General features: G+C 38.9%; 1 protein-coding gene across 2 annotated transcripts in view; it reads right to left on the bottom strand.

Moving 5' to 3' along the window:
• Window positions 1–238: 238 nt before the first annotated feature.
• Window positions 239–26052, bottom strand: part of MET (MET proto-oncogene, receptor tyrosine kinase) — a 110435-nt gene continuing 84621 nt past the window's right edge. The window contains exons 13-22 of one of the 2 annotated variants that reach the window (XM_034670938.1): window positions 23971–24117; window positions 22226–22382; window positions 21895–22035; window positions 18775–19005; window positions 16331–16411; window positions 14112–14293; window positions 11420–11529; window positions 10055–10220; window positions 2558–2694; window positions 239–2449 (exon numbers count right to left, since the gene is read on the bottom strand). In XM_034670938.1, coding sequence (XP_034526829.1) covers window positions 2239–2449; window positions 2558–2694; window positions 10055–10220; window positions 11420–11529; window positions 14112–14293; window positions 16331–16411; window positions 18775–19005; window positions 21895–22035; window positions 22226–22382; window positions 23971–24117 — 1563 coding nt within the window. In that variant the 3' untranslated portion in view covers window positions 239–2238. The remainder of the gene's footprint in view (window positions 2450–2557; window positions 2695–10054; window positions 10221–11419; window positions 11530–14111; window positions 14294–16330; window positions 16412–18774; window positions 19006–21894; window positions 22036–22225; window positions 22383–23970; window positions 24118–26052) is intronic. The other variant, XM_002917416.4, reaches the window with a different exon arrangement.

The following is a 26052-nucleotide window of genomic DNA, read 5'->3' as shown; positions in this document are numbered from 1 at the left end:
CTAGCAGTTGAAAGATAGAGAAATGTTGGTAATTTGGCAACTTGGGGCAAACCACTCTTAGAAAGAGAGACTACCTGAGATTCAAGGATGCAAATTCCTTTACGCTGCCCAGGAATCAACCCAGGTTCTCATATATGGATGATCTTGATGTAGCCAGATGAAATCAATCTTAGACTTCCTCTGTCATTATGTAAATGGAATAGGTAATCAAGCATGACTAACAATAACCAACTCTCAGTAACAAGATGATACATTATTTTAATGGTATGATTTATCAAAACAACAACTATTAACATACAAAGTACCATTCTGCTCAACTGCAGGCATAAGCAACGACAAGTATCTAACTCTTAGAAGAACCAATTATTCTCACAATCTGCCCAGACACATTAACCTAAGAACATGTTTATAAACAGCAAACATGATTTTCACATCGCAGCTTTCTCAAGCATATATACAGGTGTGTAGTCTTGTTGATGGGCTGTTTCCACATGCTCTTTCTGCTCTCAATGTATGTATTCATCCTCTGGATAGTAGTAGAGACATTTGTTTCTGAAGATTTTTTTTTTTTTTTTGTTACCCACCATTTGCAATATTTGTGCATTAGCATCACTCTTTACTCTTCTGACACAGTATTTAAACTGGAATATATCTCTACCGTACATTTCCTTGTGTCTTCTGGTAAATTCCACCACTGTCAAAGAGTTTAGGTTGTTATCACTCTCTTGCAACATCAGCCCAGCTCTACTATTGGGCTTCCGTGTAACACACCCTCTTTAGAGCTTGCTGTGTTAACCCTTGGCTTCAAGTCCTGGTGATGTAATGAGGGTGGGGTGTACTGGCAATCAGTACATTTCCTTATCACTATTTACAGCCATTGAGAACTATGCTTTTACTAATCCAAGTCTGACATACCTTTTCTGAAATGTTCACAGTGCAGTATTTTTGTGGCCTAACAAAAGTTTTCTTATATCATTAAAAATAAACATTTTTATAAAAATATAATACTTTAAATGTGTACATTGACAAAAACAGAGTATCCTGTGCCACATGCACTATACAGTAGTAAGCACAAAATCCCACGGAACAAACATTATAAAATCCTGCCCAGAAGAGCTGTTCATCCAGGTGAAATGGCCAGAACTCTCAATTGCTTTTATTTCCCCTTAAAATATGTTTTGCTTCACACAAAGCATGTCCAAATGACAAACTGGACTCCCAGAAAGTTTTATTACCTCCAATTGTTTGTGGGGTGGGAAGCTGCCACCTGAGAATGAGGCTAATATTTCCAGTCCATCGATCCTTTCTTTGCTCTACATGAGCCATGATAGGAACCAATGAACCTTTTAGTCAGATGTATTCTGCTTTAACAACATGCTGAGTTACCTTTAAAAAACACTTACCACAAATCACTTGTTGTATTTTCAGAGTCGTCATAAAAAAAAAATACAGACAAACTGTCTAAATGTCCACAATCATTAGAACAGTATAATTCTCAGTTGATTTCTAAATGACAACTAAATATTTCATTGTGACTAAGCTATTTTATGAGAACCTTCTTAATGTCATCTATGTACAATATGTAAATTCCCTATTAATTTATAAGCACATTTCATGTCCTGCCATTTTGAAATGTTCACTGCATTGTCTATGGATATTTTTCCATTAAAAGGAATGTGATACAAAAATTTAAAAGGGAATGTTTGCCTAATGGGCAAATGACAACATCAGTAATAAAAAATGTTAGTGACCATACAACACATGAAAGTTTTTTGAAACACTTTCATTCTAAATGAGTGGCTTGGTACTGGAGCCACATCTGTCCTGGACTTTAAGATTTCTTCTGAATTTTCTGTGATCAAGAAGCCCTCATAATTCATTGCCTCTGTTCCTCATATGAAATCCTGTAGGATCCTGATTTTTAAACATTTCAACCTAGAATCCAGGTTTTGGGCTGAAGGCACAGGAGCGTCATCACAGCTGTGGGGTGGCTGTTGGTCACTGGCCTATGGGACAAAGCTTCTGGCTCTGATGCTCTGTCAGCTGAGAAATTCCTTAGAATCCACTCATTTTAAATAGCAATATAAAGTCCTATAATAGTGCAATCTTGACAAAAGCAAAAAATATCTGGTGCCCTTTCAATGGCCAGGCAGTGAAAAAAAAATTGAACAAGTGTAGACTATTGTTTGGAAAGTTCTGTGATGTTTCTCAGAAGGGGGCTGGTGAGGTATCCATCCGTCATGTGTCCCCCTCGCCATCAATGTTATCTTGTGATGACAATAGAGAAGGGTATGGAGCCACACATTTGACATTCACATAAGTAGCGTTCACATGGACATAGTGCTCTCCAATGAAAGTAGAGAATATTGCTGATATCCTGGAGACCAGTTCAGAAAAAGATGGCCGCAGTTCAGCTTTAGGGTGCCAGCATTTGAGCATCACTTCATATCTATTTCAAAAAGGAAGAAATGCCATGAAAGACATCGTGAAGGCAAGCATTTCAGTAAAAGTAAAGAATACAGGAATGACAGAAGATTCTGTTGAAATTTCTACTTACAAGGGATCTGGGCAGTATTCGGGTTGTAGGAGCCTTCTGCCTTGCAACAAGTAAACTGTTATATCAAAGGTGTTGACGTCAGGATAAGGTGGTGCTCCTCTTGTCATCAGTTCCCAGAGGAGCACGCCAAAGGACCACTAGTCAAACAATGGAAGGGAGAATCCAGGTGAGGACTGTGACCATATGAATATGAAAGGTGATCAGTAGGTCTTGATAACTAAACTTGGCTTAGCATATTCAATACTATTGCTTGTTGGGGCAAAAATTTCCTTAAAGGCAATTAGTAAGCTATACATTTTATGGGTTTTTTTTTTTTAAGATTTTGTTTATTTATTTGACAGAGAGAGAGAGAGAGACAGGCAGCGACAGAGGGAACACAAGCAGGGGGAGTGGGAGAGGAAGAAGCAGGCTCCCAGAGGAGGAGCCCGATGCAGGGCTTGATCCCAGGACTCCAGGATCATGCCCTGAGCCAAAGGCAGACACTTAACGACTGAGCCACCCAGACCCCTATACATTTTATGATTATACCAGAATTGGATAAATTTTAGATTATAAATAAATGTAAAGTTTTTAAAAAGAATATCTGAAGTCCACATGATGATTATGATTTCATCTACAGTTACTACAGTACGATTTCCAGGTTCTTATAGGGTTAAAATATTAACATATTTTCTATCCTTCTCTTTTCCAATAGTTTCACCACTATTTTTTGTTATTCATAAAAGAAGATAAAGGAAACTTTCCAAGATTTAAATTCGTTGGATTTCCGAATGAATGTAAATACTCTTTAAGAAATGTAACCATAAACAAAAAAAACAAAGAAACAAAAAAGAAACGTAACCACGTCTAACTGTTAATGTTAAAAGGCAAACTCTAAGTCCGTGTAAGTAGAAATCCATATTAAAAATCAGAAGTGATAAAACTGCTAGGCAAGAAGGTTCTCTATTGAAAACTAATTTCAATAAAATAAATGTAATTTAAAAATGCTGAAGTACAAGATTGATATAAAACAGCTGTATCAGTACTTTGTAGGAATATTGTAGGGATACAGAGAGGTTAAGTGACCTGCTAGAAATTCCTCCAAATCTGAATTCACAGGGGTATAAACATTTAAGAGTTCTTGACTCTTGGGTCTTTCTTAGTCTACTAAACTACACTAAATATACAATTTCTTGATTTAAAGCTACTCGGAATACACTAGGTCATACATATTATCTTCCCCTGGATGTGTGCCAAGGTGAGATGACACAAAGAGAGTAATTCGGCGTGTGCGGGTCACCGCTGGCCAAAGACCCTGGAAATCAGCTTTTCCTTAGCAACGCATCTAGCCACTCACAGACTAAGAAGCACATGGGGGTTGAAATGAGGCCCTGAAAATAAAGGATGTTTGGAGGGAAAGCAGAACACAGACCATACAGGCAGAGCAGGAAAATAGAACATTGAGAAGCAGGTGCAGCTTGCAGCATTCAGCCAGGAAAATAAAGCATGTCCAACTGAACACTGCTACAGCCCAAAAGAAACTAGGCAGATACTACAGTTGCTAAGATAAATCTCCATTAATGGCACTTTCCCTTTGCCCAAGCACAGGAACCCTTTAAGGCCACTGACTGCCTTGATCTAAATAGAGAAAACACTCTTTCCCAGGTGGGAGCTGGATAACTTTGCTGTGCCCTGCAGCTTCTCAAAATTGAAGTTTCCAAAGACTGAGTATCTTATGAGTCACAACTCATAGACAACCTCATTATGTTAACCTTTAAGTTCCAGAATTTGCATTAAAGTTTAAATCAATTTAACAAGTTATCTACCGACACTTGGTGCACAAGTAGGTGACTGTCCAAGTTACTAGATGGGCCTAAGGTTGATTTAACAGGATTAAGAGGATTACACAACCCACTGTCACACAGAACAGTAAGACAGAATAAATAATATAGAGCAGTAATAGAAAAGAGGTACAAATGCTGTGAAAAGTCGAAGAGATAATAGTGGGGTCCTGAGAAAGGCTTCAGGAAGAAAGCGACAGTAAAGCAGATTTTGAAGAACGGGGAGCATTTTTTTTCCAGGTACACAGAATGTGAGGGCAGGAAGAGTGTTCTGGATGGAGGGAATGGGCCCAGCAGTGAGAGTACTTGTGTGTTTTTTTGAACTGTATAAGAACAATAGGTCACTCTGCTTGACGTGTGGAGCAGATGGGGGGTGGGGGGACAAGGGATAGATAAGGTTGAAATGACACCATGCTGTGGGGGTTTGTGACAGTTGAAAGTGGGTTAAGCTGAAATGGATGAGACACGCAGTTGAACTCCAGGGGATGCACCTGTAAACGCTATGCTTTAGACAAATAGGAGAAGCGGATTCGCATACGGAGACCAGCTGGGGGTGGTTTCTGAACAGGAGTAGGTGAGAGGTGCTACTGCATCTGGGCAACACGGAGCCCAATGAGACTGAACTCCCAAATTAGGGTGGTGGGAAAGAGCATATATCATACAATAAGCCAGGAACGGCCGTCATGTCCTTTAAAAAAAGATTATTTCATTTAATCCTTATAACAACCCTGTAATGTAATTGGTTTTGTAGATGCTTTAAGGATGAGGAAACCAACGTTTTGAGAGGCTGATTACTTGTCTGTGATTAGGTCTCCTAACCCAAGCCTAGGCTATAGGTTGGTCTAGAGGCAAATTCACAAAAATGGGGTCAGAGTTGGGTAAATTTCTGAGGAATTATAGGACTTGGGCAATGACTAGGAATCAGAGGAGGGTTGGAGGACTTAGGGGACAGAAGTGGTGAGAGGGACGCAGCTTCTAGGAAAAGCACAGTACTGCCTACATTCCAAATTCCCTGGAACAGCTTAGGACTGAGAAGATAGTGGGGAGAGGGGCAGTGAAGGAGGAGAATGAAGCCAACCTAGAAGAGAGCGGCTGGGGGTGAGGGTAGTGAGCGGGAGGGAGAGAAAAAAGGAAGAGGAGGAGAAAGAGGAAAAGAGGAACGGAGGAGGAAGGCAAGAGAAGGGGAGAGAGAGAGAAAGAGAAAGCAAGAAGGGGAGGGAGAAAGAGAGGGAGAGGTAGGTTCACAATGCCTGCGCATTAGGAATGATGGAAAGAAGTCAGTTTTAGTTCCTAGACAGGAGAGCTCTGTGTGCATGGCCCAGCTCTTCTGAATATCTGAGCACCAGCAGTGAGCTCATCTGAAGAATCTCTGCCTAACTTTATCAAAAGTGAAGATCAAAGCAGTTATTAGACAGGAAAGGCCATTAAAAGCCATAAAAAGCGATAGAAAGGGACACAGCTAAGGTGAGCAAGGAATGGAGACAGCCAGATTTGAGCACGTTCACCCTTTATGTAGTACAACACAGTATCTTTCAACGAGAGGGAGAGGGACACAGCACTTCGTATCTACAGAAGCCTACGTAAATTTCTAGTCAAGTATCTGAGTGACAGTTGCTGTCTGAGAAGTGCGGGCTTCCGTGCCATGTGTACATGTGTGTAGGTAGTAATGTGTGTGTGGGGTTGTCGAAAAGCTCAGAATCCCAACTCTTGCCTTGAACATTCAAGATTCATCAGGTTCTTTTCTTTGTTTTGTTTTAAAAGCTTTGCTGAGATAATTTATGTGTCATAAAACTCGACATTTTTTAGTGTGAGTCAGTGATATTTCGTGTATTTGTGCAGCGATAGTCACAATTCACTTTTTAAAAAAGGTTTGTTTATTTATTTGAGAGAGCGAGAGAGACCACACAAGCAGGGGGAGGGGCAGAGGGAGAGGGAGAGAACCTCAAACAGGCTCCCCGCTGAGCATGGAGCCGGAGGAGGTGGGGCTGGATCTCATGACCCTGAGATCATGACCTGAGTGGAAATCAAGAGTTGGCTGCTTAACTGACAGAGCCACCAAAGCAGCCCCACAATTCAGTTTTTTTTATTTTTATTTATTTTTTTAAGATTATTTATTTATTTGACAGAGAGAAAGGCAGCGAGAGAGGGAACACAAGCAGGGGGAGTGGGAGAGGGAGAAGCAGGCTTCCCGCTTAGCAGGGAGCCAGATGCTGGGCTTGATCCCAGAATGCTGGGATCATGACCTGAGCTGAAGGCAGACGCTTAACGACTGAGCCACCCAGGCGCCCTTCACAATTCAGTTTTCAGATCACTTCCAACACCCCAGAAATTTCCCCATGCCTCTCTGTAGTCAATCTATGCTTCTGCCCTCAGTCACAGGCAACCACTGATCTACATTTTGTGTCTCTAGCTTTGCCTCTTTCTAGAAATTTCATATAAATTGAATCATTCAATATACAATCTTTTGAGTCTGTCTTCTTCTGCTGGACCTAATATTTTTGAGGTTTATCCATGTTGCAGCAGGCATTAGCAAGCAGTTCCTTTATAGTGCTGAATGCTATTATTCCATTGTATGGAAATGTTTTGCTTATCCATTCACCAGTTGATGGACATTAGGATTGCTCCTGGTTTTTTTCCTATTATGAATAATACTACTGTGAACATTTCTGTACAAGTCTTTGTGTGGACATATGTTCCCATGCGCTTATTGCTAGCTATTCATACATCTCTTTGGTAAAAGGTCTATTCACATCTTTTGTCTATTTAAAAAAATTGAGTTACTTTGTCTTATTGAGTTGTAAGAGTTGGTCTGGTTCTTAATGGCAGACTAACAGTCTGGATGGAATATATGCTCTTTGAGGACAGGTTAATTCTCCCTACCTTATGCCTTCACCTGCCACCATCACTAACATGTTCCCAGCCTACATTTATAGCACTCATTTCTTTCATTTCTTTCAGGATCAAAATCCCAGGCATTATGCTCTAGCATGTACTATTACATCCTCTTATTAATCTTATTCACCCCAAAGTCCCATCCCTCCACCATGTTCTGTAACACATTTATTAAAAACAAACTCTCAACCTCGTCTTTAATGTCTCCCACACTTCCTCAGGAACTGAAACTCTGCTTTCACTAGAAGACCACAGTGTCTTTGAAACCTGCTGACTCACAGGGAGGAAGGAGGGTAGAGGACTTCTCGCTTCCCAATGCCACACTCAGGTCTCTGTCCCCTGTCATCTCTGAATAGCTGCCAACCCTTTCTCTTTTGAAGTCTATGCCCTCCATTAATATTATTGTCTACCTTGTTTGCTGATATCGCCAGTTTACATTTTTTTCCCTTTTCAGTTGTTATTTTCAAGGACTGAAAATTCATGTTTCTCTACCTCTACACATCACAGTCCTCTGTACTTACCATGTGCAAATAGAGTGAGTACTCTCTCACTCATTCAACACCCAGGCTCCTCAGCCCACTCTAGACCTCCAAATCATTCAAATCACTCAGCTTTCAACACTGTTTTTGTATGCTGTGTAGCAGTGGACCCTGATGACCATACCCCATTTCTTCCTGAAACTTTTTCTTCCTCTGGCTCTCATGACAGCCTCTTCTAGTAGGTCTCCTACCTCTCTGCTTTTCTCCCTCATTTCCTATGTGTAGGCTCTCCTGAGTAATTGTTTTTGGACTCTAAAAAGTCTACTTTTTAGAGTCTTGACCTCTGCTATAGACTGAACTGTGGACCCTCTATCCCCATTCATATGTTGAAATTCTAATTCCCAGTGTGATGGTATTAGGAGGTGGGACCTCTGGGACGTAATTAACTTAGACGAAGGTGGAGCCGTCCTGATGGCATTGTTGCCCTCATGAGAGGGACACCCGGGAGCTTACTCTTGCTCTTTCTCCTGCATGAGGACACGGTGCAAGCCAGAAAGAGAGCTCTCATCAGAACCCGACCATACAGCACCCTGATCTCACACTTCCAGCCTCTAGAACTGTGAGAAATAAATGTTTATTGTTTAAGCCACCCAGTCTGTGGTATTTTCTTATGGCAGCCCGAGTTGAATAAGATAACTAATGAGGTTGTACAAGCGGCAGATCCACATTTTCAAATGCCTGATGGGCCTTTCTGCCTGGATGTCTTACTCCCAAGTCAAACTCAGTATGTTCAAGCCTCAACTGGTATTTCTCCTCTCAAACAACTTTTACTCCTTTGCTTCACATATGTGTTATTACACTAGCATATAACTTTGCTCATCTTTGACTTTTATCAATTTCTTGTTAAATATTGTTATTACCTCTGAGATGCCTTTCCTTCCATCTCTTTTACAGTTTCTGTATTATTTCAAGTTCTACCTCAAAGTTCACCTTCCTGCATCTACTCCTCTCAGAGCACCTTACAGAATAAAGAAAGACTGTAGTGTTATCTGATTACATTTTAATGTTTCCACATGGCCAGAGAAGGAATTCCAGACTCCCTAGTTTGCTTTCCAAGAACCTCTATGATCTAGTATGAATATGGTTTTCCCAGTTTACCCTCAGAACTTCCCTCTGTGCCTTCTATTTTTGCCAAATCACCCACTGCTTACTGTTTCCTTAGAACTTTAAAGATGCATACGTTCCTGCCCCTTTGCCTCACCTGGACTGGTATTCATTTCACTGCCCACTCTATCCTCCTTTAAGGCCTATACCAAGCACCACCTCCTCCACCAGGTAGAAGGGAAGTGAGGAATCTGGCTGCCCAGGTGAGGGTCTCTCCCACCCTCAGGACTCAGTGCACACCTTTTTGAAGCTTGTTCTGTGAGAGGATGACCTTTGTAGATAAAGAAGGGCACCTTTCTTTCTTTCTTTCTTTCTTTCTTTCTTTCTTTCTTTCTTTCTTTCCTTTTCTCTTCTTTTCTTTTCTTTTCTTTTAAGGTTTTACTTATTTATTTGACAGAGAGAGACAGCCAGTAAGAGAGAGAACGCAAGCAGAGGGAGTGGGAGAGGAAGAAGCAGGCTCCCAGCGGAGAAGCCTGATGCGGGGCTTGATCCCAGAATGCCGGGATCACGCCCTGAACCGAAGGCAGACGCTTAATGACTGAACTACCCAGATGCCCCAAGAAGGGCACATTTCTAGATTTTTTTTTTTTTTTAAAGCAGGCTTCATGCCCAACATGAGGCTTGAACTCACCACCCAACCCTGAGATTAAGAGTCATATGCTCTACCAACTGAGCCAGCCAGGCACCGAGAAGGACACGTTTCTAGCTGGGGTGCAGGGATAATGCCCTCACTCCTAGGCTTGTCTCAGGTACAGCTTTCAGATTTCTCAAGGTAGAATTCAGCTGCCTTTGAGCCATGAGTGGCTGGACTAATTCCAGTCTGCTTTGTGTGACCATTATTGATAGATGTCCCTTTTCTGCTGAGCCAAAGTTGCTGAAGGACAGAGTTCAGGCCTGGCTCAGCCTGGGGCTTCCTAAGGACCTAGCATGGTGCCCTGCTAGACAAATGTTTTTGATAAACGAATGAATTTATGAAAACAAGCTATGGGTTAGACAATCAAGGTCATTTATACTTATAAAGAAACTGAACTTATTGGTGTTGAAGGTTTCCTTTTTTGAAAAAATTAAATAGCCATAAAACTACTAAGAATGTTGGGTATGAAAGTAGAGGAGGAGAAGGTCAGGGATGATCAGTACATTACCACATCTGACTTGGTGGTAAACTTCTGAGTTTGCAGACTTTCTAAAGCCATCCACTTCACGGGCAGCTTGGCACCTGTTTTGTTGTGTACACTATAGTATTCTTTATCATACATGTCTCTGGCAAGACCAAAATCAGCAACCTTGACAGTGAATTTTTCATCCAGCCTATGGAAAGGACAAAAATTATTACTGGTGGCTGAGACAGAGTACTTTACAGTGATGTTGAATATCTGTAGCTCAGAACAAGGACTTCATATTTGAAATCCATAACTTCCACAGAGTGGGTTTCATCTGGCCTCTACTGACTAACACTAAATTACAATGGAATTCTTGAATAAAAATGCTCGACATATATTATAGATTCAACAGGCCAAGGAAAGAGATCAATGAATGATGTGGCATAAGAAAATCCCTTTTGCTTTAATGGTGATAAGGTTGGTTCCCCTCCCAGCTTTCCTTTGTTGCTAAGTCAAGTATGCCAACTGACTACCCCAAGCAATCGCCGCGTCTCCACTTGTTATTTTACTAGTAATACTCAGCTTTAGCAGGGAGATATGACAGAGGACTGTTATTCTACCTTTTCTTTCTCAAATGGGATAGGTTATTACATAAAACTCATTTTCCCCACCACTGAGGTAACAGAGAAATAGGATGCACAGTAAAGCCTCTAACAAAAACAGCAAGGCTCAACAAAAATCAATTTCCGCTATCTGAGGCTAAGTATCCTTTGTTTAAGCTGGCTTTTATGTTGTTACATTGACCAAAACCAAGGTAGGAAATTAATAGCACAGCTCTCTCATTCACACATACCATAAGTCATGAATCAGTGTTATGTGAGGAAAGCACTGAATCCATTACAAACTGTTGACTGTTGAATTATACAGCCCAGGCAGCCAGACACAAATAAAGCTCTTTGTATATTCATTCCCAAATACCATTTTTGGTAGGGCTTTCTGCAGGCTGACTTCAAATCCAGTCTTAGGAAGTTGCAATATGTTGGTATTTGTGTTACCAGCCCTCTCCTTTTCACTGTAAAAGGTTGAAGATCAAATTCTCCCTCCCAAACACTAATGCAGTGTGAAACCACAATATTGGGGGCTACTGGTGGGAAGGGAAAAGAAAAGCAAAAGCACACAACAGCTGTTTAAGACCCCCTCTGGAGAATTTCTTTAAAACTCTCCATTTGATAAAGCCTGAAAGTCCCGCCTACCTCCCCAGGGCTTACATATCGATTTAAAACCATAATAGAAATAAAGGACTTTTGCATAAGAAGAGAAAACATCCTCACTAGTCTTCAACAGTGAGAAACAGATTCCTCTTTGTCACTTAATTTGGACTGTGGGCACAGAGATTCTTATACTTACATACAGTTTCTTGCAGCCAAGTCTCTGTGGACAAACTTTTTGCTTGCAAGATATTTCATGCCTTTGGCTACTTGAAGACCAAAGCCAATAAGATCTTTTACAGTTGGGTTCTGCAATCAAAGAGAATTGAAAGTGCATTAAGCTAAGCATCTAACGATCTAGCTATGATCTCAGAATTCTGAAATGTTTATAAGAATTATCTTGCTTCAAACAGTAACTTGTGCCTTGTTGATGACAGCAATCATTTATTAGGTATTTATTATTTGCAAAGCACCAGGCTGGATGCTTTCGTGAATTTTGGCTAATCCTCATACACTTCTGTAGGGTGGATTCCATTTTCCAGATGGGGAAATGTAAGTGTTTTAAAATTATTCTAGTATGGTGGGGCCAACAGATGGAAGACCACTGCCATTGAAAAATAGATAGTTACTCACAATTCCCAAGGGGAGGGGGCATGCCATGCCAGGCAAGGCCACACAGGGAAGCACCAGGGTTGGTCTAGGAGGGAGAGGGAGCAAGGGGAAAACATAGGCAAGAGCTTGTTTTGTGGTTTCTGAGGCAGGGTAAGCAGATGTAGGATTGGCTAGTTCGAATAATTTCAGGAGGTTCTGGGGTGTAGGGACTATCTGCAGTTGTCTGGTACCTGGCCCTGAAGTGATTACAGCAGGTGGATAGTGTCTCAGAGTGTGAGAATTCTTTAAAGGAGGTGATTGGGGTACAGGCTCTGAATTGGTTGGTTTGCTTGTGAAAGAACGAGGTTAAGTTGTTTACTATCTCTGGGACTTTGCTAGTTCTGGGAAGGGCAGTCCCTCCAAGGTCAGCAAGGAACCAGAAGTCAGAGCATTAGAAATACATGGTTAACCTAAAATTTGTATGGAACCACAAAAGACCCCAAATAGCCAAAGCAATTTTGAAAAAGCAAAGCAAAGCAGAAGGCATCATGATTCTGGACTTCAAACTACATTTCAAAGCTGTAGTCATCAAGACAGTATGGTACTGGCGCAAAAACAGACACATGGGTCAATGGGACAGAATAGAAAACTCAGAAACGGACCCACAGCTATACGGTCAACCAATCTCTGATGAAGCAGGAAAGAATACCCAATGGAAAAAAGACAGTCTCCAACAAATGGTGCTGGGAAAACTGGACAGCTACGTGCAGAAGAATGAAACTGGACCACTTTCTTATAGCATACATGAAAATAAATTCAAAATGGATGAAAGGCCTAAATACGAGACAGGAAACCATCAAAATCCTAGATGAGAACATAGGCAGCAACCTCTTTGACTTTGGCTGGAGCAGCTTCTTACTGATAAGTCTCTGGAGGCAAGGGAAACAAAAGCAAAAATGAACTACTGGGACTTCATCAAGATAAAAAGCTTCTGCACAGCAAAGGAAACAATCAACAAAACTAAAAGGCAACCAACGGAATGGGAGAAGGTATTTGCAAATGACATATAGGATAAAGGGCTAGTATCCAAAATCTATAAAGAACTTACCAAACTCAACATCCCAAAAATAACTAATCCAGTTAAGAAATGGGCAGAAGCCATGAATAGACATTTTTTTCCAGAGAAGACATACAAATGGCTAACAGACATATGAGAATATGCTCTGCTCAACATCACTCATCATCAGGGAAACACAAATCAAAACTACACTGAGATCCCACCTCACACCTGTTGGAACAGCTAAAATTAATAATACTGGAAACAACAGATGTTGGTGAGGATGCGGAGAAAGGGGAACCTCTTACACTGTTGGGGGGAATGCAAACTGCTGCAGCCATTCTGAAAAACAGTATAGAGATCCCTCAAAAAGTTAAAAATAGAACTACCCTATGACCAAGCAATTGCAATACTAGGTATTTATCCAAAAGATACAAAAATACTGATTTGAAGGGGCACATGCACCCCAATGTTTATAGCAGCACTATCAACAATAGCCAAATCATGGAGAGAGCCAAACATCCACCTACTGGTGAATGGATAAAGAAGTGGTATATATATATATACAATGGAATATTACTCAGCCATCTAAAAGAATGAAATCTTGCCATTTGCATTACATGGATAGAGCTAGAGTATATTATACTAAGTGAAATAAGTTAGAGAAAGATAAATACCATATGATTTTACTCATTTGAGGAATTTAAGAAACATTAGGGCAAAAAGCTGAAGCTGATGAGTATTGACATATGTGGCTATGTTGGGGAAAGGCAGATGGAATAGCAAATGCACAGGTCCTGAGTTAGGAGAGTAGGTGGTAAGTTTGAAGAATACTAAGGGACTCATTTGTAATTAATTCTTCAACGTTTTGCCTTCCAGAGGTAAAACTCCATGTGGGCTGAAGCTCATTCTGCCTCTGCGCTTTGCTGTTTCCGGCACATGGTAGGCACTCAAAGATGATTAAATATACCTATCAGAGGGAAGGTAGATCAAGGCAGCTTGCAGGATGGGTAAGAATCACTGCCCCAGGAAACCCTTCTGGGTACCACTATCTTTCCAGCAGGATAGGAGATCTTGAGATGCAAGTGAATGGAATCAGGCTCTATATATCTGAATGGTGCAAACATTTTACAGGTGCTTCTTTAAATAATTGCTTTTAAAAAAGGTTCAAAACAGGAACATTTTGGAAGACTGGCTGGCTGACAGCTAGTTTACCAGTGAGTAAGCTTGGTAATATACTTACATGAGTCTCATTCCTAATGAAATTTCGAAGATCTCCATGTTTCATGTATGGTAGGACTACCAGCGGAGACCCCTCACTTCGAAGGCAGATTCCCAAGAGTGAGAGAACATTTGGATGACTAAAATCTTTCATGATGATTCCCTCAGTCAGAAACTGGGAAACTTCTCCTATGTCAGTGATTCCTGAGAAATCCAGCAGTGGAGACATTAACTTCATTATAATCTTTTAAGATCAAAATCCAATGGATCCTCCCTTCCCCATCTCTTTTTGTCTATTTCATTTGTTTGTTTATTTATCTATACCTTATTATCTGTCAGGATTAAAGACTTCCACGGAGCTCGGAATAAAAAAAAAAGACTTCATTCTGTTTTTTTTCCCCTCTCCTTAATAATTATAGCTAATGACTGTTGGACTTCAATAAATACTTTGTCAAGTTCAGATAGGGAGAGTTATGGAATGTAAAACCACACGGCTGAATCTTGTCCTGACACCCCATTCTCAGAGTGGTTTTTTATAATACATTTGAGTAAATGATGTCACCCTGTAATGTGCTTTCAAGTCATCTCCAAATTCTAGCAGTTAGTTTGTCTAAAACAGAAAAAGGAGAGGGAAGCAGGCCAATCCATTTCTGTAGTGACTGTCTAGGGCAGGGGTTGGCAAACTTCTATAAAGGGCTGGATAGTAAATATTTTTTGGCTTTGTGGGCCATATGGCCTCGGTTGCAAATGCTCAATCCTGCCAATGAGTGCAAAAGCAGCCACAGACAATTACCTATGAAACAGGTCATTGGGCCATAGTTTTCTGATTTCTGGAATAGAAGGGTTTGAGGACCAACTGTTGTCATATGGTATCTAAGTAGACTATTCTCGTATAACAGTTTCTAATCATGTCCAGATAGAACTCCTGAGGGTCTGACACTAGTCAGTGTTGATTAAAGGTGAATGACCTTTAATTTATTAATCTGACTAGTACCAGTGTCAGTGATGATATGTTTTATTTTATTTTTTTACGACTCAATGCATTCTGAGACCTGGAAGTCCTCATGTAGATGGAACAGAGATTATGTGGATGGAACAGAGATTAACGCATACCAGGGACAAAGATTTCTCACTGTTAGGATTGCTTTGAGTACAATGAGCAGTAGTGCCATCTTGTGAGGCAGATTTACTGACAATCATTCTTAATTCTTTACAGTTTGTAGTTAGGTTTCAAACAAACTGTCCCTTTAATTACATTGTGGTCAGACTTCCAACAAAATCAACCATATAGAACACTGCTCAGCATGGGTACTTACATAAAAAAGGTTGAAATACTTCTGGCAATAACATATCTTGGAAGAAAACCTTTCACTTGTGCATTAACAGTTTATTAATTCTGATATAAATTTGTAATATAGTTGGTTAATACTTTTCAGGCTACTGCAAATTCTAAGCAGAAATGTAGCAATATGGGTAGAAAAGGCAAGCACACTGGCTCGACATGCGAGACCTGTCAGCAAAGGCAGAGCCAGGAAAACTCTAGTCTGAGGCGCACACTGGGTTGTGCAAGATCTATGCCTTAATTATGGCTTCACGTCATCAATAATCTTAGTATCTGGAAGCATTCCCTGTTTCTTAAACAGAGTATACTTTCCATTTAACAAAGATTTTCCCAATAACATCTAAAATAAAAAAAAATTCTAGCATTAAAAGGGGGTAAGTATCACTTGTTTAGGATGTTAATTTACATAGACTACCTTATACCCCCCCAAAATGCAGATCAATGAGATAGATATTGCCACACTTAAAATTTTCCAGTTTCTGCCAGCATATTTTTCTATTTGTCTTATTTCATTTTTAAGTCTTTTTAATGAAAGTTGTGGAAAAAAATAATTATAGTAATTCCTTTGGGTAAAATGAGTCATTACTACTGTATGTGCCAACATGCTTCCAATAGTTTCCATAAATGTTACTTGCAAAACAAATATTATAAACCAAACACAGTTAAATGACACTCAGTTCATCCAAGAGCATCATTTCTTCAAACTCTTATTTATGAGGGGTCTGAGAAATCATTTCTGAGGGAATAATACAGTAAGAATTTAGACAAAGCAAATTTTCAGGGTTAGATCCCTAATTCCAGTAGTAGCTGATTATTCCACAAGGGAAAGTATAAGTGAACTATTTATTAGTTAGTAAACCATGAAAGTGTACTCCACTGTTAAATAAAATATCACTTACGATTCAAAGATTTCACAGCACAGTGAATTTTCTTGTCATCATTGTCCAGCAAAGTCCCATGGTATACGCACCCAAAATGTCCTACATGAAAGGGAATTTGGTTAGTGTTACATTACTTTTAATTAGGCAAGAGCACTTGCAGGGCCCTTCATGATCTTTATTTCCTTCTTTTTCCCACATGGCAAAAAAATGCATTGTTTCTTATACTTTTAATTAGTAGTACCACTGTGTGTGTGTTTGTAGAATATGTAGATGTAAGGTATTTCACCCTAAGATATAAGCAATATGATTATTTAATACATGGTAAGAAAATTTAGGTGATGTAACTGTTATTGAAGGCTAATACAGCCAAATATTCAACCACAGTGGACACAGAACACGGGAGTAACAACTGCCTCATAAAATAAATTTATTATTTTTGGGGAGCCTGGGTGGCTCAGTTGGTTAAGCATCCGACTCTTGGTTTCAGCTCAGGTCGTAATCTCAGGGTCATGAGACTGAGCCCTGCACTGGGCTCTGTGCTGACCGCAGAATTTGCTTAAGGTTCTCTCTCTCCCTCTGCGCCTCCCCACTGTGCGCACTCAGATGATCTTTCTCTTAATTAAATAAATAAGTCTTTTTCTTTTTTTAAAGATTTTATTTATTTATTTGACACAGAGAGAGAGACAGCCAGCGAGAGAGGGAACACAGGCAGGGGGAGTGGGAGAGGAAGAAACTCTTCCCAGCGGAAGAGCCTGATGTGGGGCTCGATCCCAGAACGCCGGGATCATGCCCTGAGCCGAAGGCAGACGCTTAACGACTGAGCCACCCAGGCGCCCCTTAATAAATAAGTCTTTAAAAAAAGAAATTTATTATTTTTAAGGATCAGATAGTCTTTTAAATGTGAAAATAAAGTTTTATTACATGAAGAAATGTAATAAAAGACTCTCCCTATATTCCAGTAAACTAAACTGAAATAAAAATGCTACCATTAGGAATAAGATTAGCATTATAGAATAAGGATTTCCCCCATTAGTCACCGGTTAATGCGTAATCCAGGTTGGCAGAAACTGAAAGCCAACCGTCCAAATGAAGCAAATTCACTCTGAGTCATTTCATCTCGTTCTCTCTGGCTTTAGCCACATCACTTTCCAATGGTAGCCTTTCATCCAGTGGCAGTAATTTTCCCCAGAGGTGCCAAATGTCTGATAGCTGTGTAAGTCACTCTTTAATTAATTCATCCATCCAGCCAAGATTCCCTGAGTTCCTAATATGTGAGTGTCAGGCATCAGCTTACCCTTTTGTAATGTAAAGATGAATAAAATAAAACCTATGCTCTTGAGGGCTCATTTTCTACTGGGAAAAACATATAAATAAATAATACTTAATATTTAAAGAATCATTAATGGCTACTACTTCCTAAGAGAAGTAACTGCCATTTTAGCACCTTTCCTGATGAAAATTAAAAATTCTAATTTTACAATGTATAGAATTAGAACATAATTGGTGAGGCCACAAATTCTAAAACTGGTGCAATTTCTGGGATTTATAGGCTAGCACTAGAACTATAAATTATTCTGATGTAAAACAGGTTTGTTAATAGTGTAGCTACTATCCAGGAAGGGGGACATGCTAAGGATTAAAATCTGGAATCTGCTATAGAAGAATGTGTGGATGTTATCACAGGAAAATGGGAAAGCCTTGTGTTCATACAAGGGAAATTGTCCCATCAGCTTCTCTGCATCATGCTGGCAGATGCCTGCTACCTTTTGCAGCACATATAGAATAAAAGGGATCAGAGGCCATTCAGTATCAACGGCAAAAGCTTTTTAGAAAAAAAGAGAAGAGCGCAGTTCATTTCCTGGCTTCTGGTTGCTTTCTTTTCCTGCTAAATATTTCCTCAAACACTGTGTATGCAAGCTGTTATTGCTGTTCTGGCTGGCTTATTACAAATATCCATCCTCTTTGTATAAAGAAATTGGAGTGCATTGTAGAGATGATATATGTTGCTTCAGATCAGGGGAATGCTATAAATTCCATCTTTTGATGCTGTCCAGCAGTGTACAAACTGCTATAAACCAGGACTTCATAGAGTTAGTCGCTATTTTCAGGGTAAAGAAAGACTAGAGGTAGACATGAGTAAAAATATTGGAACTTAATGATTTTCATAAAGAAGTAAACTGCACCTTCCAAGAAACTATAGTTGCCATTAAGAAAAAGATAAAGAATGTGATTTATTTTTCATGTGTTTAGGAGATTATCAAATTGCCTCCCTGCACAGGGGGCAAATCCCCATGGATATGATTTGTAGGGCCCTATTTCTGCAGAACAGAAATCAAGTGCACTTGTTATCACTGCTCTGTCAGTTGCTTTCACCATTGTCTAAGCTCCTAATCTGCAAAAGCAGAAGATAAAATGCTTACTGGAAAATTGTATTTAACAAAAAGCCGAGTGGGAATACTTACCTCTTCCTATGACTTCATTGAAATGCACAATTAGGCTACTCGGCCCAATCACTACGTGCTGGACTGCCTGGACCAGCTCTGGATTTAGAGCACTGAGGTCAATGTGGACAGTATTTTGCAATAATGGACTGGATATATCAGAGTCCCCACTGGTAAGCATGGGGGACAGGTCTGTCAGAGGATACTGAACTTGTCTGCATGATCCATTCTGAGATGAGTTAGGAAACTGGTCTGCAAGATAAAGCAAAATTATTAGAAAACAAAGCGAAACTTCACTTAGGGGAGACCACAACAGGGCAAAAAATTAAATTAATAATGAAGTCTGGATTTTATAATTTAAGAAATGGTAGTTTTGTTGTTGAATGAAGCTAGAAAGAGTCTTTACAAAGGAATTGATTTAATAAAATTAATAATTCGGGAAAAGATACTGCCTTACATATACAAGAGTTGGAACAAAATGTTTATAAATTTTCTTTAAAATAAACTAAGCACTAACTTTGAAAACTTGTTTACTCTCTTTCCTTAGACATTTCTCTTTTCGAATATAGCAAAAAGCCATGCTTGAGGTTTATTTTTTTAATATACTATATTCTTAAGATTGGGAAGCAGCAAAAGTAGTTTGCTTTTGAGAGACTAGTGTTTATTAATGGAATTAATTAGTATTGCTCAACATCTATACAGATTCCTGGCCAAGGAAAAGTATAGCATAGTGAAATTAGAAATATATAATGGTTAAATTTTCAGAATTGAAGGTTTTTCACATTAGTAGTAAATTCTCTCCTGTGTGATAATGATGGCAGATAATAATGGGATCACTGTTCAGAGAAGGCTAGAATTGGGTTAGTGTGCCATCCCCACTGCTTAGTTGAGGGCACTTGGAAAGGGATCAGCATTCCTTCTAAGTTGATCTTTACCACCCACGCTCTATAAGAGCCTCATGCAAGGTTCTCTACTGCAAGGTGATGCTTTTTCATAAGAAATTGTGGAGCTGAAGATAAATTTCTTAGTGAGAAACAGGGCAGAGAAGCCACCAGTTCCTTTGCTCTTTCCACTGGGAATCCAGACATGTCAAGGAGAGGGGATCATATCTGCAACTGATATGAAGATAACTAGGCAGGGTGTTGAAATATATTAGTATATAACATGGGGAGAGGTGAGAGGGTTTGGGAAGGTCCCCGTTGGCACTAATACAGCTTGTTTGCAAATGACCAGGAAAATCAGAACTTGAGAGAGGGGCATACAAAGAAATTTGATGGTACTTTGACTATTCCTAACCCTGTTTAAGCATTTTTAGTATTTTCCATAGTGGACAGTTTGGTTAATATCAATTTGGCTAACGCAGTAAATCTCAACATTGGTTCCACAAAAGCTTTGGGGGCCACTTATAGTTACAGTAACTAGCTGGAAATAAGACAGAGACATCCTTAAAGGAAGGGTGTAGAACCTCAGGTGAGTACCTGAAATGTTGGATGGGCACGGGAAGAACGAAGCCCAGCTGGGTGCCTGCTTCCTTTAATCCCAGAGTCAGGGTCTTCAGAATGTCCCCAAGGGAAAGAAATGCAAATAAGCCTCTCTGAGCTCAGTTCCTTCACCTTCACTTTCCAAACCTTTGCCCGTGGAGATCAGAGTTCTAAATTCTCAGGGTGTGGAGACTGAAGGAAATCCTTGGTGAGATAGAGGAAAAAAGTCCTCTGGCATAGAAATTCTACTGGCCCTTAGGTTAAGTTCAAACACATGCAAACTCTAATTTAAACCACTGATGTGAGATTCTGTTGTAACGCCACAGAGAATTCTGGGTCTGCATGAGACTGATCTGGAGGCTGTCTCCACCAGACATAGAGAGGAAAGCTGAGAAGCTGCCTCTTCGTTAGATGCTCGCTGTGTGTTCCCTCATTCTCCTCTCTGGATGACCTTCTTTTGTCTATTTTACTTTTCTATGTCTTGAAGGTTCAGGTTCAATGTAGGAAAGACAATAAAACTCAAGCTTCTTAACGATGATGAAAGAGGTTTGTTCAGTAACAAGGCTGAAGGATTAAATTAGCTTAAAAAAATTACTTGTGAATTATAATGATCTCAGATTAGAGCTATTAAGTGTGAATATAAAATACTAATAGATGTAAATTTCAAAGCGATAAACTGGGTTTGATTTGTTCATGTTGTTAAGGGCATGGATTTTCAAAGGCAAACGGAGTCATGTGGGCAAAGACAATATTTACATGTATCTCTATAGAACAAACATAAGCTTCAAAAAATAAGAGGCAGTGAGGGTTGAAAAGTTAAAATATTAAGTGCCTTATTGCTCTTGTACTTGTTTTGATGAGCAATTTCTAGTTTTCCAGTATCCTCAACCATCTGTGACTCATTTTATTTGTCCAGTGGTAAATATTCAACCAGGGAAGTGCTTGTACTTGACTCACGTCCTGGAACTTCTAAAGATAATGAAGCAGATACAATACGGACATTTTGCTTTTACCAGGAGATTTTAAATAAAACAATGTGAAATTCTCTGGTTAACCTGACCATTATTAGGCCTAGTGTTTTGCAAAGCAGATGGTGCTAACCACTCCTTTTTAAATGGCATAATGGAAGGTTTTTATTGGATAAGACGCAGAATATATTCAAGTCCTGGAATGTTGGCGGGTAGAAAGGCTGTGTACTAACAGCTCACTGAGAATCCTTTAAAGGGATACTAAAGGTATAATTTAAATGTTTGAGGATTAACAGGTAAAAAAAATGTATCAGTGCCCATTTATTTTTAAACAAATATAAGTTTTGTATCTTCATTCTTCCTGGGTTGTTAAAGAGAGCTTCACAATTTCTTAGCATTGAACTCAGATGATAAAGACCTTACCTTTGCTCAAAGGATTTTAAAATTAACATTTTTGTAAGAAAAAAACTTAAAGACTCTAAAGGGCTAACGTAATATGTAAATGAGTCCATTTAAAAATAAGAACCATATAATTCTGTGTCAAATTAAATACTTCTTCGGTCAAAGAAGACGTAAATACTTCTTTTTTATTTTTATAAATATATATAGGCAAAACCAAAAATAAACAACAAAGCCACAACCCACCGAGGTGTATGTATAGGTATTTCTTAGAATGATAAACTGAAATATACCTTCTGGAAAAGTAGCTCGGTAGTCTACAGATTCATTTGAAACCATTTCTGTAGTTGGGCTTACACTTCGGGCACTTACAAGCCTATCCAAATGAGGAGTGTGTACTCTTGCATCATAGCGAACTAATTCACTGCCCAGATCTTAAAACAGAGAGAGAGAAAGAGCTTGTTAAAGACTTGGCTATCATGGGTCCCAGTAGACCTTGAACTCATGGGTTTGTGGATTGCATATAAGACAACACACATGAATCGATGGCAATTTTAAACTGTAATGACTGTATACTTCAGGTATCTTCTTAAAGCAAATAGTAACAACAACAAAAAAATGCACCTTTAATTTGCTTTCTCCTTTTCAGCCACAGGAAAAGCCCGAGTAATAATAAGAGTATTAATGATATTGAGATAACACCAACAATCAATCCTGTGAAGTTCTGATCTGGTTGAACAATTACTTTTCCAAGGACGGTTGAAGAAACTGCTTGCTTCCACTAAAAATGACAAATACAGAAAAGTCAGAATTTAGCCATGATAAATACAAAATATACTACACAGGTTGAATCACTCTCCTTGGACCCAAAGTATCAGCTGGTTATTAATGTTCTAGAAGTGATATTACTGCCTTCAGAGCAATAAGGTATTCCTCAATTCTGTTTCAGTGTTCAAATAATTAGGGTTTACTGATGCCTAAAGTACTTATACGATAATTAGCTATTGTACTTGTAACTAGGTATTAGGGATAAAAAGATAAATAAAAACCAGTTTTTGATCTTGAAGAACTAAAACAGAAAAACACATAAATAAGTGATATCACAATATGAAATATACCTTAGAAGTGTGAATAATCAGTAAGAAACAAATAATGAGATAGTCACTCTAGCTTGAAGGGTTGGGTAGAGGGCAGAGAAGACTTCCCATAAGAGGTAAATAATCACGTGGAATAATAAAGTTGCAAAATATTTTTATTTCACTTTTGAGATATAGAAGAAATCTTTGAGGATCCTCTTGGCTTTAACATGGTATGATTTTTAGGATTTATGGTCCTTTTGAATTCAAACTCTGATAGCATGATTCAGCCTTAAATTTTATAATATTTTTGTACTTTCCCATTTCATAACTCTCCCCCCCTCCATTTTGTAACTTTTTAGAAGACTTCAGGAACCTTTAAAATTCACTTATTCGTCAATAAACAAAATGTGGTATATCTATATGATGGAATACTACTCAGCCTTAAAAATAATGAAGTCCTGACACATACTAGAACACATATGAACGTGAAAACATGTTAAGTAAAATAAGCCAGACACACATGGACAAATATTGTATGATTCCATTTATATGAAATATTTAGAATAGGCAAATTCATAAAGATAGAACATAGATTAGAGGTTACCTGGGGCTGGGGAAGAGGAGGGAATATGACAGTATGGCTTAATGGTTCTAGGGTTTCTGTTTGGGGTGATGAAAAAGTTTTGGAAGTAGTGGTGATGGTTGCACAATATTGTGAATGTAATTAATGCCACTGAATTGTACACTGAAAAATAGTTAAAATGTCAAATTTTATGATACATGTATTTTGCCACAATTTAAAAAATTAATAAGGTAATACACCCAAAACCACTGAATTGTACACTTTAAGTGTGTGAGTTGTATGGTGCAACATGAAAGAAGTTATTATACAATAGTTTAATTCCTATTTTACTTTGTCCATGCATTTGAGGTCACTGTGGAAAGCAGCAGTATGTTGGCTCTGACCTCCCGGTGCTAAGAGGTGGGGGGAGGGGCGCTCTGGGATGTGCCCTTATCCCTCCTGAGAGTTACAGTAAATTTTGGCAAAAGTGGGGCATGATGGAGAGGGAGTGTGGCTAGGAGGACTTTTGAGATCCACCCTCTGAAGCTTGGGAAGGAGACAGTGCAACAAAAACTCAGTAATTCTAAAATAACAACGAAGAATCGAGGCTGAGCTGATGAGCCAAAGCCAACACACAAATGAGCTTTAATGATTTATTTTAAGCCTGCAAGTGACATAATTACACTGGCATCTTTATTTACATCATGAGAGAAATGCAGGAATCCCACCTCTATATTTAGCTCGTTGTTCAATTTCAGCAGGTCATTGGGGACCTTGCATAAAACGGCTTCAGAATCTGAGTATATAGTCTCACAGCTCTTATTTCCAACTTTTAACACTTCACCTTTAACTGCTTCAGGGTCAATATCATTTCCCTGAAAGAAAAAAAGAGGTTGTTAGCACTTCACAGTTTTGCAGGAATGCTAACAATTGTGACAGAACATAAATACACTGCAAACATAGGCCATGTTGTTTGCCAAGGCAGATGATTTTAAGATACTCACTTTTGTGGGAATTTGGATAGTTGCAAGAGAGCATGACCATTTTGGGGCACTAATTAGGATTCACAGCATATAGATTTTTATAATTTTTTTTAAGATTTTATTCATAAGTAATCTCTACACCCAATGTGGGGCTCAAATTTACAATCCCGAGATCAAGAGTTGCGTGCTCTACAGACTAAACCAGCCAGGCGCCCTTATATCTTTTCTATCAAATTGGATTTAGAGCAAAGGAGAGATTTTTGTTCCACACCCTTTCATCCAATGACCTCTTACCCATAATCACCTTATTAATGTCTTTAGGGGGTATCAATGGTTGGCAAAAAGGAAATAACTTAGAGATTCAGTTGTTGCACTAACACTGCCTCATGCAGTGACACTGAACCTTGTCTTTACTTTCAGAATCACATTGAGAGCTTTACAAAATACTGATGCCTGGGTCCCATCTCCAGAGATTCTGAACTAATTGATCTATGTTAATATATTCCTTTTGCGTTTGAGTTGGGCGGTTTCTTTTCATCCTTCCTGCACAGCTGAATCCTACACATAAATAAATTCATTTTTACAGAAATTCCTGTGAGATGCTGTATGACAGTCATTATGATTTGAAAGCATGATTACATTATTTTGAACACTTAGTTACATGAGGATTTTAAAAAAATTATGCAACTTGACATATTTAGTTAACTGAAGTAACTATTAGGAATTTAAGAAATATCAACATTTTGTTGAAGAAACCAGTAATTAGCCTTGGGAAAGAAGTGAAAATGTAGGCACAACTTCTTACATCAAGACTTAATGAGTACAGTTATTTATTAAGAGTTAAATGGAGGATATATCAAAACATATTACTCTTTTTTTTATGGACAAAGAGCAGCGAGTAAGAACTATAGTACTGCTACTTGTTTTATGTGATCTTTAAGTACTTGGCAAACTACTTTTATATACAGTGTCTTACATGGATTTCAAAAGATTGGTAGGTCAGAAATCATTCTGGGAGAAGTTAGAAGAAAATACTTCTTTCTAACATGAATCTGGAGTCTAAGAAAAAATAGAAAGAGACAAACCTTATCCTTCTATTTCCTAGGTATTTCTAGAGGCAGTTATGTGTATGCCACTGAACCAGGTCAGCCACACAGGGCAATTCAACATAAAAGCACATAAATCTAACGGGTCACTTTGGGGCTTCACATGACAACTTGTTGGTTAGGTCTGGGGAGGGGTAAGGCACTCACTCACATATTGGAGGGAATTCAGGGAATGACAAAGAAAAGAGATTAAAGAGCTGAAGGGCTTGATTTATGAGGGAATGACTATAATGTGTCTTGCTTGCTTAGATGATAACGAAGGCTGGGGGAGGGGATGAACATACTGCATTTGCACTTCCAATACTCCTTCTTTTAGGCACAGGTCTCCTTGGATGTTGCATAAAGGCTTCTCTAAAACAAAAACAGACCACTCAGCTAAACTTGAACCCCTTTTCATTGTGCCTAGCTGAGAACACACAATAAATTGTGACGTACAAGTAATTACTATCAGCTTTGTACGTGTAATTGTTTTAAAAGTCTACCATCCAGGATGTTCCAAAAGGGATACTGGCTGTCCACTACTATGTGCAGAGGGACCCGAGTCAGAAAAAAATAAAAATAGACATAGGGTACTTCTTGTCATTTAAAATAAACATATCTTTATGGAGTTGTGGGGGAAAAATGCTTATGTTTAGAACTTTTTTCATTTACTTTTTATTATTTAATATTTATTAGTAAATAGAAGAACATACAAATTGGCTCAGTTCTTCAGTCATTAAAA

The sequence above is a fragment of the Ailuropoda melanoleuca genome, chromosome 1 (assembly GCF_002007445.2).
Source record: "Ailuropoda melanoleuca isolate Jingjing chromosome 1, ASM200744v2, whole genome shotgun sequence".
Lineage (NCBI taxonomy): Eukaryota > Metazoa > Chordata > Mammalia > Carnivora > Ursidae > Ailuropoda > Ailuropoda melanoleuca.
The sequence above is the reverse complement of the archived record's forward strand: the minus strand, read 5'-3'. Positions and strand labels throughout refer to the sequence as shown.